We start from the raw sequence: 13335 nt of genomic DNA, 5'->3' as shown, positions 1-13335 counted from the left end.
GCATCACCGAAAGGGGAATTTATGACTACTTCGTCACTTTTACGGATGATTTAAGTAGATATGGGTATATTTACTTAATCAGATATAAAGTGAAGCATTTGAGAAATTTGAGAAATTTCTAAATGACGTAGAGAACCAATTGAACAAAGTACTAAAGCATTACAATCCAATCGTAGTGGCAAAGATCTAAGTAATGAATTTGATTTATAATATGGATTATGACCTAGTGTCACTACCCATAAAAATTAAACTAATATGAGTCGGTTTGAGTTATTGAACTCAATTTTGGGAAATTGCAATCCAAAACAGACACGTAATTCTAAACGGATGGTCAACCATGAGATACCTAAAATAGAGAGTCTATTTAACATATGACATGCATCAGACTGGCATATAACATGAATCAAGCTGCCATGATGGAGCTGGTCTTTTATGTGCTAACACGTCAATCTAGACAAACTTCCAATTACTTCACCATATATGTTTGTTACTCACAAAGCTATCTCTTAAGAAGATAGAGGTATTTCTAAGAGATAGAGTGGGAGTAGATTGGATCATAACAAACATGTCTTATAGTTAATGTGAAAGTAATGGGACTATAATCTATAAAGATAGAATGGGAGTATAGTTCAGTGGGAGTTTAGCACACATGTCTTGTTGTTAAAATATTGCTTTGTGAAAGTAATGGTATTATGACCTTATTCCAAATCGACCTTGTTACAAACGAGCCATATCATTACAATCCAAAAATTATTACTCAAGAGTAGATTTACTTTAAAGCGAGGGTCTCTTTAAAGGTAAATAGAGCTTTAGAGTACTCAAATGCATAAGATTGACATGAAGATGTTGATCAAGATAAATTATGTTAGGAATCGCCACATTTCATTTTGATGAAGGATGGCAAATGATATTAAAAATACGAAAATGGAAATTTAGAGAAGGATGTGTTTGGAACACAAAACCTTAGATAATGATCTAAGAATCCTAACATATTATGCGTAGCTTTCTTAAGTGATCCTAGGATGGTCTTAAGCAAGCATTAAAGGATTATATTTTTCGTTCATGTGATAATAGTGAATGGTTTCATTCACATGATTGAAGAATCATGATTATACATGAAGTTAAGTGGGAGCTAGAATTGTTTCTCCACGTCTTATATGTTGATAGCATATTACTTATTGAGAATAATGTACCAATGCTTTCTTCTGTAAAAGATTGATTGGGAGACTTGGAATAAGGTGCAAAGTATTCTAGATTTTTGAATCTATGTGAGAGAATATTGGCATAGAGTTGAGAGTCTTATGAGGATAAGATCTTTCGTATCTGTTGTACATCAACAAGGTAGAATAGGTTATTCATGTTGATGGAAGTGGAATTACTATGATGGAGTCATAGTCGTTCACTGAACCTATTAAGTTGTTGATTACATGAAATCGATTGCTAATATTTCCGCCATTAGAACGATCATGTATGCCAACAGACGCACGTGCTGTGATGAACCATATGCTAGGAGCATAATGAGTCAATAACAAGTTAATTCATAAGATGGTCTTGTGAAAGCCTTAAAGAACATCCTTTGAGATTCTTGAGAAGAATTAAGGATTCGTTCAGATGTTTGGATGATAAACAAAGTTATGTGTTGAAGGGTTGCACAAACTTTAGTTTCCAAACCCAACAGGATTTGTTGAAATCCTAGGATGTCTTATTGACTTAGGAGTAAGAGACTATAAAAGTGTTTTAGTTTCGCGCATTGCAAATTCTACAAAAGGAATCTAAGTAAATTGTGCTAAAATGGTCAACGTAGGGATTAAGGGTGAATCCCTCTACAAATGACTTTATCACTAGTTATGAGATAACAGTGGGAGCATCTTTCAAGTTAAAGAGCCCAAGTCTAGTAAGAAGACTAGACATATACTTAGATAAATTCATGTTATTAGATATAACATTGAAAAGAAGGAAATAGCAATTGATAAAGTTGGAATATATGGATATAGGGTATATCCACTTGCCAAGCTTTTATTACATTTTGACTAGTGTAAAAGATACACTAAAGATCATAGGATATGAAGTAGTAATAGTGTATTGACTATTCATATATGATAATCGCATTTATCGTTTGATTTTTTATTAAACTCACCCGTTACCTTGTTGTATCCAAATGGGTTGTAGAGACAAATTGAACCCCATTAAAGTGAACTGGATTCACATGGTATTCGCCCCTAGTTAATTATGTGAGGTGACGTCTCGAAGTGATTAGAGTGTGATGCGATTGATGGCAAGTTCAAGTGCCATAGAGTCATATGGGATGACTAGTCGATCACATAGGCAGACTGTATGGGACACTCTGTCGGGTAGTGACCGCTTATAGAGTTCTGGTAATTCGTAAAGCCTGGTCGTGGCAAGAGCTGCTATAGTATTCTTATGAGTCAATTCTTTTGACTAGAGACAATTCGCCCAAGTTGGCACAAATTTCTGATTGGCTTTGATTTATGCTCTACGACTGTCGTAAATGAGGTCAAATGAGTATATTTTGGGTTATGATGAAATGTGGCTAAACAAAGGGAATAGTGCGATAGGAATTGTCCACCTCCTTGTCAGGGTTGTTTGAAATCTCAAGGCCACTCGAGGAGTAGTGAACTGGAAATGCGTGGCCACGCTCGGAAGGTATCTACGGTAGATAATTCCGGTCAGATAGTTACTCTCCAGATCGAGGAAACCACTCAAGATATGATCAAATGCAAGTACGACCTGCGAGACACCTTGCATTGAGTGGGAGATTGTAATAGGACAAGAGAATTGGTGACGCACACTTGTCTTAGACAAGTGGGAGATTGTTGGAATATGTGTCCTCAACAATAGTGCGATCACATGTTTAAATCTCATATTAAGAATACGAAAGGGATGATTCATTTTATAGTCAACTGATCAACATTAATCGGTAATGATTGGCTAACTAGAGTTTGACATTACTGTCGTTTGACGGTGGTGGTCAGTTGATCCCTTAAGGTCACACCTAAAGGACAACTCCCTTAATAGATAAATTGATTAATTGTATGACGATACAAGTTGATCAATTCCTTAAAATTGAACAATTCGTTGGTGAAAGAGAATATTGATATCTTATTGTAATGGGATTAAATAAGATTTATTTTAGTAATTGAAATACTTTATTACTAAAATTGATTATTGTTTGAGAAACAATTGAGATAAGAATGAATGGTTAATTATAATTACAAGATATTGTGAATTATAATTAAATGACCCATTTTATTTATGTGATCAAGTATTACTAGTCAATTTGTTGTATGTAATTTAATTAATTTATAAAATGATATTTATGTGATAAATATGCATTAAATTAATTAATAACATGTAACATACTACATGTAACATATTGTGTGACAAATGACAAATTGACAAAATAAAATGGTAGTCCATTTTATGCGTTGGACCGAAATGGAGGGAGTATTGATGGATTATGGTTGTTTTATTTTATTTGATAAAATAACATGATGATGCCTACCTACAACTAGCCTTACACCTATTCTTACATACCTATTATGTTGAGAAGATAAAAAGGAAAAGTGAGATGCTAATTTTTGGCATCACTCCCTTGTTCCAACCGCCCTCCCTCCTTCTCTTTATGAGAATTTTTTTTCTCATTTACACACTACTCATTCATTCACACAATACTACATGCAAAATATTCTCTAGTTCTCTCAATCTCTCTAAAACAAGTTTTTAGAAATACAAGAATTTGTTCTTCCATTCTAATATCAAAATAAGATTACTAGTGTAGTAATAGTGATAATATTAGAATTAATTTTAAGGGTACTAGTGTATTAATCAAGTTAATTAGTATACTAGTTTAAGGGATTAGTCTTGGGTGCAATCGAAAGGAGAATCTCTACATTAGGATTTCGGAGGATCATCCAACATTTTAAGCTCAAGAACAAATAAGGAAGGTGACCTTATTTGTGCCCAAAATTTCGAACCATCCTACAATGTAAGGGACATTGTTTTTCTTATAAATCTCTTATTTTGTTATGCATGAACTAGATCTAAAGATCAAATAATTAAGAAGTTAATTAGTTCACTATTAGAGGAGTCTAATAAGAGGTAAATAAACCTAACAGATAGAAGGCGCATCAATGGTGTCGGAAAGAGAAACGAAGAAATCAAGATGCGCGTCTTTTATTGGATTAGAGTGAGAGGAAGAACTGGTGAGATTTTGTGTCTTTTATTAGTTGGGTTAGTTCGTACGGTTCGTACTGAACTTTAGTTCGTACGTGACCCCTACCCTATATATATATATATATATATATATATATATATATATATATATATATATATATATATATATGTATATATATTTATTGTGACTTTGTGAGATTGTTTCTCGAGAAGACTTACTCATTTTATAAAGTATCTGGTCTAAGAACGTTATATGGATTTAAGCCAAAATTTACATGGTGAAATTAATAAATAAAAAAATGAATTATATAGTTGTTAGAATTTATTACTCCCTCCGTTCTTGTCAATTATTGTTCTTTGGTTTTGGCACAAATATCAAGAAAAGATTAGAGAGCTTATTATAAGATGATAAGTGAAAATTGTTCATCAAATGTAATCTTAAAATAGAAAGAACAACAGTTGACTAGATAACCCAAAATGAAATATATATACATATATATATATATATATAGATATATATATACATATATATATACATATATATATATCTATCTATATATATATATATATATATATATATATCTATATATATATATATATATATCTATATATATATATATATATATATATATATATATATATATATATATATATATATATATATATCTATATATATATATATATATATATATATATATATATATATATATTCGGGATCCTGTGAGAACCACCAAGATAATGAGAACTATGAGAACCACTCACAACCATTAGATTAAGATTGTTGGTAAATAAGTTCCCGAAAATTTCAACGCCATCAGACCCCCCAAACCTTCCAAACTCCCTCACTATCAAAAATCCTCTTTCTCTCTCTTAGATCGTCCACTCCAATCATCCTCTACGATCATATCACTCCGATCACCATATTTTTGACTCTTCTCAAACCGCTTCTCAAATTAGGGTTGAATTCATCGATCACCACCATTTTCGCTCCTTCCACCGCACGCACATTTCTGCGGATTCAGGTAATGGCGATTATACTCCATACTTTCCCTAATTTGTTCATTCATGTATTTTTTCCCCCGAGATTCATCAATTTGTGTAATTAACCCTAATTTCCCAGAAATTTTCCTATTATGCTAATTCATTGTGCTTATATGTTTAGTTGAAGCTCATGTTCATGCTACCCTACAACAATCAACCGCCATTACTGTGATTTCGAGCAAATTACTCTATACATCCGACTTCAATCTTTCTTCTATCTTTGTTCTCGCTGATTTCAACTATAATTTATTTTGGTCCCTTGGCCGGTGTGTTGGTTGGCGTCAAGGATAATATTTGTATGGTGGATATGGATATTACTACTGGCTCTAGGGTTTAGGATGGGTATTGTGACACCCTCATATTCCAAGTGCCTTACCAGGACCACTCAGGTATAGGAACGTCACCATCTCGGTTACCCGAGGCAATGATAATCATAAGACAATGATGAACCATAATTTAAAAGAGAATACGGTTTAAGTGATTACATGTTCAAACCAAAAACTGTTAACTGAAATACAACCAATCCAAAACTGTCTACTAATAAAACTGAACAACTAAAAGACATCGTCTGACATAGCGGAAGACTCTTCTAACTGCCAAGTGATGACTCATCCCGGCTAGCCCATATGCACCAGATCAGACCTGCTCAACAACTGCTCACCATCCCCGAATGGATCACCACAGTTTTTAAAACAATTAAACGGGGTCAGTACTAATTACACGATATAAACCACAGTGAAATAAATGCCAAACAGCTCAATCAACACATTAGTCTCCGGTCTCCATAATCAATCTCAACACAACTAACTACACACAAAAGTGTGTAGTCCTGCCAGAGTACCCATCACAACAGGTACTCCACACCGCCAGTGGGGGACCGCAGCCGTACCCACCAAATCCACGCTCATCAACCACTGAGCGAATAACCCAAGTTTCCTTAATGTGCACATCCCTCCTGTGGCGGGTTCCACAGGAGGCGAATCAAGGGCGTGAAGCCACTCCCGCAAGTGACTCCACTCAGCCAGGGATGCGCCCCGAATATCACAGACAATTATACAAGAACAACAATCAACGATACCATCCACTTTACAAGGAGCTTAGACTGAACCATTTGCTCTTTGCAGATGATTTGCTGCTCTTTTGTAGGGGAGATACAACCTCTATTATGCTGATGTTGAGAGCATTCTCCACCTTTTCTGCTTCATCTGGCTTGAAAATCAATGTTGCTAAATCTGAAGTTATTTTTGCTGGTGTATCTAATACTGTGAAACAGGATATTCTTCAGATTTCCAGATTTAAGGAGGGTGTTTTACCTTTCAGATACCTTGGGATCCCAATTCAGGCTGGGAGACTGACAAGGCAAGATTGTAACATCCTTGTGGAGAAGATAGTTGCTAGAGTAAGGAGGATTGGAGCTCGAAAGTTGAGCTATGCTGGTAGATTGACACTGATTAACTCTGTGTTAAACACTTTGCACAACTACTGGTCAGCAATTTTCCTTATTCCTAAAATGGTTATACATAGAATTGTTGCAGTTTGCAGGAATTATTTGTGGGATGGGGGTATAGAATATCAAAGAGCCCCACTGGTGGCATGGGATAAGGTCTGCTGCAGCAAGAAAACTGGAGGTTTGGGTGTAAAAAATGCTGAGCTATGGAACATAGCTACTGTAGGAAAGCTGGTGAACTGGATTTATATCAAAGCTGATAGACTGTGGGTTCAATGGATAGACCATATATATATATATGAAAGGAGCTGATTGAGCTACTTATATTCCTCCTACAGACTCCAATTGGAATTGGAGAAATATATGCAAGGTAAAGGACAGGATGGCTGTTGGTTATGTGAATAACTCTTGGATGCCTGATTCTAAGGGTTATTCTGTTGGGTCTGGTTACTGCTGGCTGCAAGGACTGCACCCCCCTGTAAATTGGCATTCTGAGATTTGGAATAGATGGTGTGTCCCTAAGCATTCGTTCATTGGATGGCTGGTTAAACATGAAGCACTCAATACTAAGGACAAGCTGTACAAATTTCACTTGATTGCTAATGACTGCCGTGTTCTGTGTGCAGCATTTACTGAGACGCATTTACATATTTTTAAGGACTGACCTTATAGTAAGAAGATATTGGCAATGATTGAGGACTGGATGCAACTTAATTCGGACTATGGTATTCAGCAAGGAACTGATTTGCAGAAACATGCTTGTAGAATGGCTAAGATGGCCTGTTGGTATTATATTTGGCTTGAGAGAAACAAGTGCAGGATTGACCTGAAGCTTACGAGACCTGCTAATGTTGTGAAGGAAATTCAAAAGCTGGTTCATGCTAGACTGAAGCAATTTATTGTATTACCAGTTTTGAGTATTGACAAAACCTGGGTACAACACTTAGACATTCTTTGCTGATTGGCAAGGATGCTAAGTGTGGCCTTAAACCTTTGTATTCCTTGATGTATCTTGTTATTCATTAATAAAAGCTTACATTTAACCAAAAAAAAAACAATCAACGATATAAACCAACAACCGTCACAATCACCAGCAATATAATTAATCAATAATCACAATACAACCACCACACACATCATGTAATTAATACCGAGTAGGGAAACCCTACTTGGAATGCAATCACAGAATCAGACGATCTAAGCAGCTACTCAGAATCTCTCCTCAACAAAGCCTCCTCCTATACATTCATACATATAATTACTACCTTAACCATATGATCATAAAACCCCCAAATCCCCAAATTAGGGTTTAACCAATATTAACCAAATGCTATAAAAATGATATGTAGAACTTACCCATGACGCAAGGATCACAACGATACAAAGAACAAAGGAAACCGACACCTCTAGTTCCGGGATTTTCTAATAATGCGAATGAATGATACAACGTAACTTGAAATCTCTCTTGACTGTGATTTTAGGTTTTGTAAAAGTGTTTAAAGAAGATGACGGAACTTAATATATATTAATCCGCATTATTAACAAACCCGTCGCAAAACACCCGATAACCGACTTACTCGATCGAGTAAGTCACTTACTCGATCGAGTGCCACTTACTCGATCAAGTGTCAAGCCTACTCGATTGAGTACCCTACAGGCAGACTACTGCTTTGTATAAAAACATACTTACTCGACAGAGTAAGCCCCACTCGATAGAGTACCTAAAGACTCATAAAACCGTAGTATTACAGTCTTTCCTCCTTAAAAAGAACTTCGTCCCCGAAGTTCAAACCACAACAAAACAAAAACACACTAACACTCTCCCGACACAACAACGAAAACAAAACTCAACATAAAACTCCAAAACATACTTCCCAAACCAAACTCAACCCGACTCAAACAACTACTAACTATATCAAAATCAACATAAATACATGTAAAAACTCTTTGCGACCATCTCCTACCCTCCTAAAAGAAACACGGTTACGTCCCCGTAACCATACATACCTGATCAAAAAGAGACGGATACCGCTCCCTCATAGCCTCTTCCCCTTCCCATGTAGCCTCCTCAACCTCATGGTTAGACCAAAGAACCTTAAGCAACACTGTCTCACTATGTCTAGTTTTCCTAACCTTTCGATCAAGAATCTGCTTAGGCACCTCAAGATAAGACAAGGACTTATCCAGCTCTATGTTCTCTACCTCTAACACATGTGACGGATCACTAACATACTTTCGCTGCTGAGACACATGAAACACATTATGTACCTTATCCAAAGCAGACGGTAAAGCCAACTGATAAGCAACCTCACCCACACGGTCTAAGATCTCATACGGTCCTATGAACTTCTGGCTCAGCTTCCCTTTCTTACCAAATCTCATGACCCCATGCATAGGAGACACTTTCAAAAGGACCTTGTCCCCAACCTAAAACTCTATATCCCGACGATGTAGATCAGCATAACTCTTTTGTCGATCCTGGGCCGCTCTCATCCTCGGTCTGATCAGCTTAATCTGCTCCTGTTGGAATATGTGTCCTCCGACAATAATGCGATCACAATTGTCGATCATGATGATCACATGTTTAAATCTCATTTTAAAGAATACAAGTGGGAAGTAATTGTAACACCCCCATATCAAGAGGAGCCTTAACTAGGCCTTCCTTAGCATATAAGGGCATTACCATCTCGGTTGCCCGAGGACAGTAATAATCAAATGTCGATAAAAGAACTATTAAGTTATATTACAAGTGATTTAAAACCAACTGACGATATAAAAGATACAACTCAAAGGCTACTCGCTATTACTATCAAATCTCGCGAGAAATCATCCCTGCCCGGACTCCAGCTATCAACGACATCAACACCTGCTAAGACAGACTGCTCACCATAAGGGATCACGGCAGACACATAAGACAAAAAGACAACCACACAAGGTCAGTACTGAGATAAGACACAACAATGCCAACAACATCTAACAATACAATACAACACAATCAGTCACACACACAATCACACCCACTCCAATCAATCTCCGTCACCGACTGTCCACTGGACCAGCCCTGCCAGTGGGGGACCGCAGCCGTTCCCACCTAAGCCCCGCTCATCATACCGAGCGATAACCCTGTCCCATTAATGTGCACATTCCCTCCCGTGGCGGGTTCCACGGAGGGCGAAACTAGGGCGTGAAGCCACTCCCGCAAGTGACTCCACTCAGCCGAGAACGCATCTCGAGAACCAGAGACAAACAATCACAAACCGCTGCAATACAACAACAACCAACAACCGTATATACGCTGCAACACAAACACAACCATAATACAACAACAACGACACCACAATCGACACACTAGACTATCTACAGAAACTGAGTAGGCGAACCTACCTTTAAGCAACTGCAACTAATCCATGTCAACATACGACATATCCAGCAATCAAGCAATGCCTATAACCACAACACAATCATCTATTACTACCAAGTAAACCCTAACTGCAAAGACAAGGATACGGATGATGATGACGACTTACCTACAAGGAGAAACCCGGAAAAAGACCGCTACCCGACTCAGGTTACGCTCTCCTAAGGCATAAGAACCTTCAAAGGCTTCCATGTAGGTTTTATGGTGAAGGAAAGGGAAAGAGGCGACTCAAGGATTGAAGGAATGAGGCGGAAATGATTTGCGGATTTAACAAAACGCGATTAAAAACCCTCGCTGAAAACCCGTTACTCGATCGAGTATCCCACATACTCGATCGAGTGACACCCTACTCGATCGAGTATCCTAGCTACTCGATCGAGTAGCCTCTACTCTATCGAGTACCACCCGAAACTCACAACCCAAGATAACTTTGACACGCACTTCTAAGGACTATTACCGCTCCCAAGGTCAGTCAACGCTGGTCAAAGAGTCTCTAAAAGGGCGGGTATTACAGTCTTCTCCCCTTAAAAAGAACTTCGTCCCCGAAGTTCAACTCACCTAACTCAAGCACAAGACACGGGAACACAACGACATCACTACTCTTTCGACACATGTCACTACTCCCCTGAAATGCCATCCCCCATGTCATCATCATCACTGTCTAACTCTCTATACATATCGACTCTTACAACTATCATATAAAACACCAACCTCGCAATACGAACCAGCACAAACAACGATCACCCATCATATATGAGATTACCCCACTCACTAGTAACAACTATCAACACGAAACATATCTCATATCAACTTCATGCCGCACGACTATACCACCATGTTACTCAACAACGCGATTCTACTACGACACATTGCACCACAACTATCTCTTTATGACCGTCTTTTAAAACATACTATCCACTTTCACTTCGATGCATGAATTACTCAACAAACTAAGGTAACCAATTACAACTTCATACAAGCAATGTGACCAAAGCAATAGAAAATTTTGTAAATAAACAACAAAACATTTTAAACGAACAACAACATAATCTCAAAATCAGCCTTTTTATCAGCCTTTTTATTTTGCGACATTACTCTTCCCCTCTAAAATGGAACTTCGTCCCCGAAGTTCACCACCAAATCACTAAATATGTTACTTATTACATGCATCGTGACATACATCCAAACCATATTATTCATTGTTGACATTACTTATATTACTCGTACAACTAGTCAATCATAACAATATATACAACCATATTTGAACAACTAGTCACCGTCAAGCACGTATAAGCATATCATTTGAGTTTGTATATATAGAATTCAGTGAAATATAAGTTGTGGACAAAACGGATGCAAAACGAATGCAATTAGAATAATCACAACTCCACTATTCGCTACAAATACGCCTTTAAAACCAAGCACGACTTCCAACATATGAAATTAGCAGTTCAAAGGTGTTACTAAGCATCAATAACCATGCTAAACATCACGCATGTAATTATGTAACCATTAAACAATTTTAATTTCTCAAAAGTCCCTGTAATAGTGCTACTCGATCGAGTATGTAGTGGTACTCGATCGAGTGCCCGCTACTCGATCGAGTGTCTTGGCTACTCGATCGAGTAGCCCTGAGATCAGAATGCTTCATTTCCTTCACACCTGCAGCTACTCGACCGAGTATGGGGTACTCTGTCGAGTACCTACAGGTCAAATACCTTGGAAAACCTGTCATAACCCACATGTATATATATGTAATCGTCACATAACATGAGTCGGAATGACTTACCGACTCACAAAATCCTGCAATCAAGTCAAGCTAGTAAATCCGGCCTTATGGCCAACCATACAAATCCGAAAATAAAAGTTCTAACTACTAACAACTACTAACATCCAACACCAACGACCATAAACAAGGATAAAGAAATAAGAGTATCACTCCTGCTGCTGCTACTGCTGCTCCTCCTCCATCACCTCATCACCACCACCATCACCTCCCGAAGTGCCCGCTCCCGACGACCCAATACCCGCATCAACCCCCGCTCCAGCTCCAGGACTCACGTACCACGGGGTCAAGCCGCCAAAGGCAAAGGACTGAGGCGTCCCCCAAGCAGACTGATCCACCCCGTAAGAGTGGAAAACCCCACTATAGTCCCCAACTCCACTCCACCATACCGGATGCGGTCCCTCTGTCCCAATCCCCTGAGTGTACGCCATCTCGTGCATATTCCTGAGTGTCAAAGTAGATGACACTCTCTCTGCCAAGTAACTCGATCGCGTCTCCGGGGTGTCAAGGTAGGGGTAGCACGGAAAAGGGTGCTGCTGTGGTGGTGCTACCGGTCGTGATCTAGTCTCAGCGGTCCTCTCTCTCCCTCGACGGGGTCCTCTCCCCAACCTGGGCCTCTCCTCCACTACCGCCGCGTTCTCCCCCTTCTTCGGCTCGGGCATCACCTCGAGAATCGTGTCATCAATGAGGTACGTCCTCAACTGTCGATGTACATCATCACCCTCCTCCTCCTCATCGGAGTCCACAGCTATGACCATCGGGTCTAACGGCTCTGTCGGTGGGAGGTGCTCAGGAGCCGGAATCTTCATCGAGCTCATGCCCCACACCCTCCAAGCAAGGCTGCCATCAGCTAAAGTTCTCAACCATTTCAGGTCGAGGTAGTAGTCACGGTCCATGATGGGCACCGGTGTAGCCAGAGGCACATACTCCGAAGAAGCCTCAAAGGTGGTTAGCTTTTTAGCTAACCAAGTGGCGATAGCGCCACAGATCAAGTGCCGGGAAGTGGCAGTAGCCATCAAAGCAAGGCTAGCGCAGACGATGGCAGGAGCATTAAAGACCACCCTCTCGGCCCGCTCCGGGTTGTGGTAAGACATCAGAAGCAACACCTCATGATTGTTCAGTTTACTGATATCCGGTCTATCATAAAGGAGGTTCGAAAGAGAACGAAGAAAGATCCTCAAGGTAACATGCTGGACATCATTAATCAACATGTTACTTGAGGTGGGAGCTGGCTTTCCGGTAAGACAAGGCATTAGGCGGCAGACACCGCACTCAGCAGGAGTATCAGTGATAGAATCCTTGGGAGGCTTGGTTAACCCAAGGTGAGACGCGAAAAGGTCCATGGTAAGCAAGAAACTTGTGTTCATCAACCGAAACTCAACGGTTTGGGCAGCTGGGTCATAACTAAAGGAGCTCATAAACTCCAAAGTAAGGAAAGGGTAGGAATGT

At 39.0% G+C, this 13335-nt stretch overlaps 1 protein-coding gene across 1 annotated transcript; it reads left to right on the top strand.

The window, feature by feature from the left end:
• The first annotated feature begins 6400 nt into the window (after positions 1–6400).
• On the top strand, positions 6401–7346 carry LOC141601494 (uncharacterized). Its single transcript, XM_074421781.1, has 2 exons — positions 6401–6863; positions 7021–7346. The coding sequence occupies exons 1-2, from the start codon at positions 6401–6403 to the stop codon at positions 7344–7346; spliced, it is 789 nt and encodes a 262-aa protein (XP_074277882.1).
• The last annotated feature ends 5989 nt before the right edge of the window (positions 7347–13335 follow it).

Source organism: Silene latifolia, chromosome 9 (genome assembly GCF_048544455.1).
Source record: "Silene latifolia isolate original U9 population chromosome 9, ASM4854445v1, whole genome shotgun sequence".
In the NCBI taxonomy this organism is placed as follows: Eukaryota; Viridiplantae; Streptophyta; class Magnoliopsida; order Caryophyllales; family Caryophyllaceae; genus Silene; species Silene latifolia.
The sequence above is the reverse complement of the archived record's forward strand: the minus strand, read 5'-3'. Positions and strand labels throughout refer to the sequence as shown.

What these genes read in the sequence shown, in the direction of transcription:
- LOC141601494 (XM_074421781.1), top strand. Translation starts at nt 6,401, where the DNA reads ATGCTGATGTTGAGAGCATTCTCCACCTTTTCTGCTTCATCTGGCTTG. An exon ending in CTGCAGCAAGAAAACTGGAG is followed by an intron (nt 6,864 to 7,020) that starts GTTTGGGTGTAA and finishes TTCCTCCTACAG; the next exon opens with ACTCCAATTGGAATTGGAGA.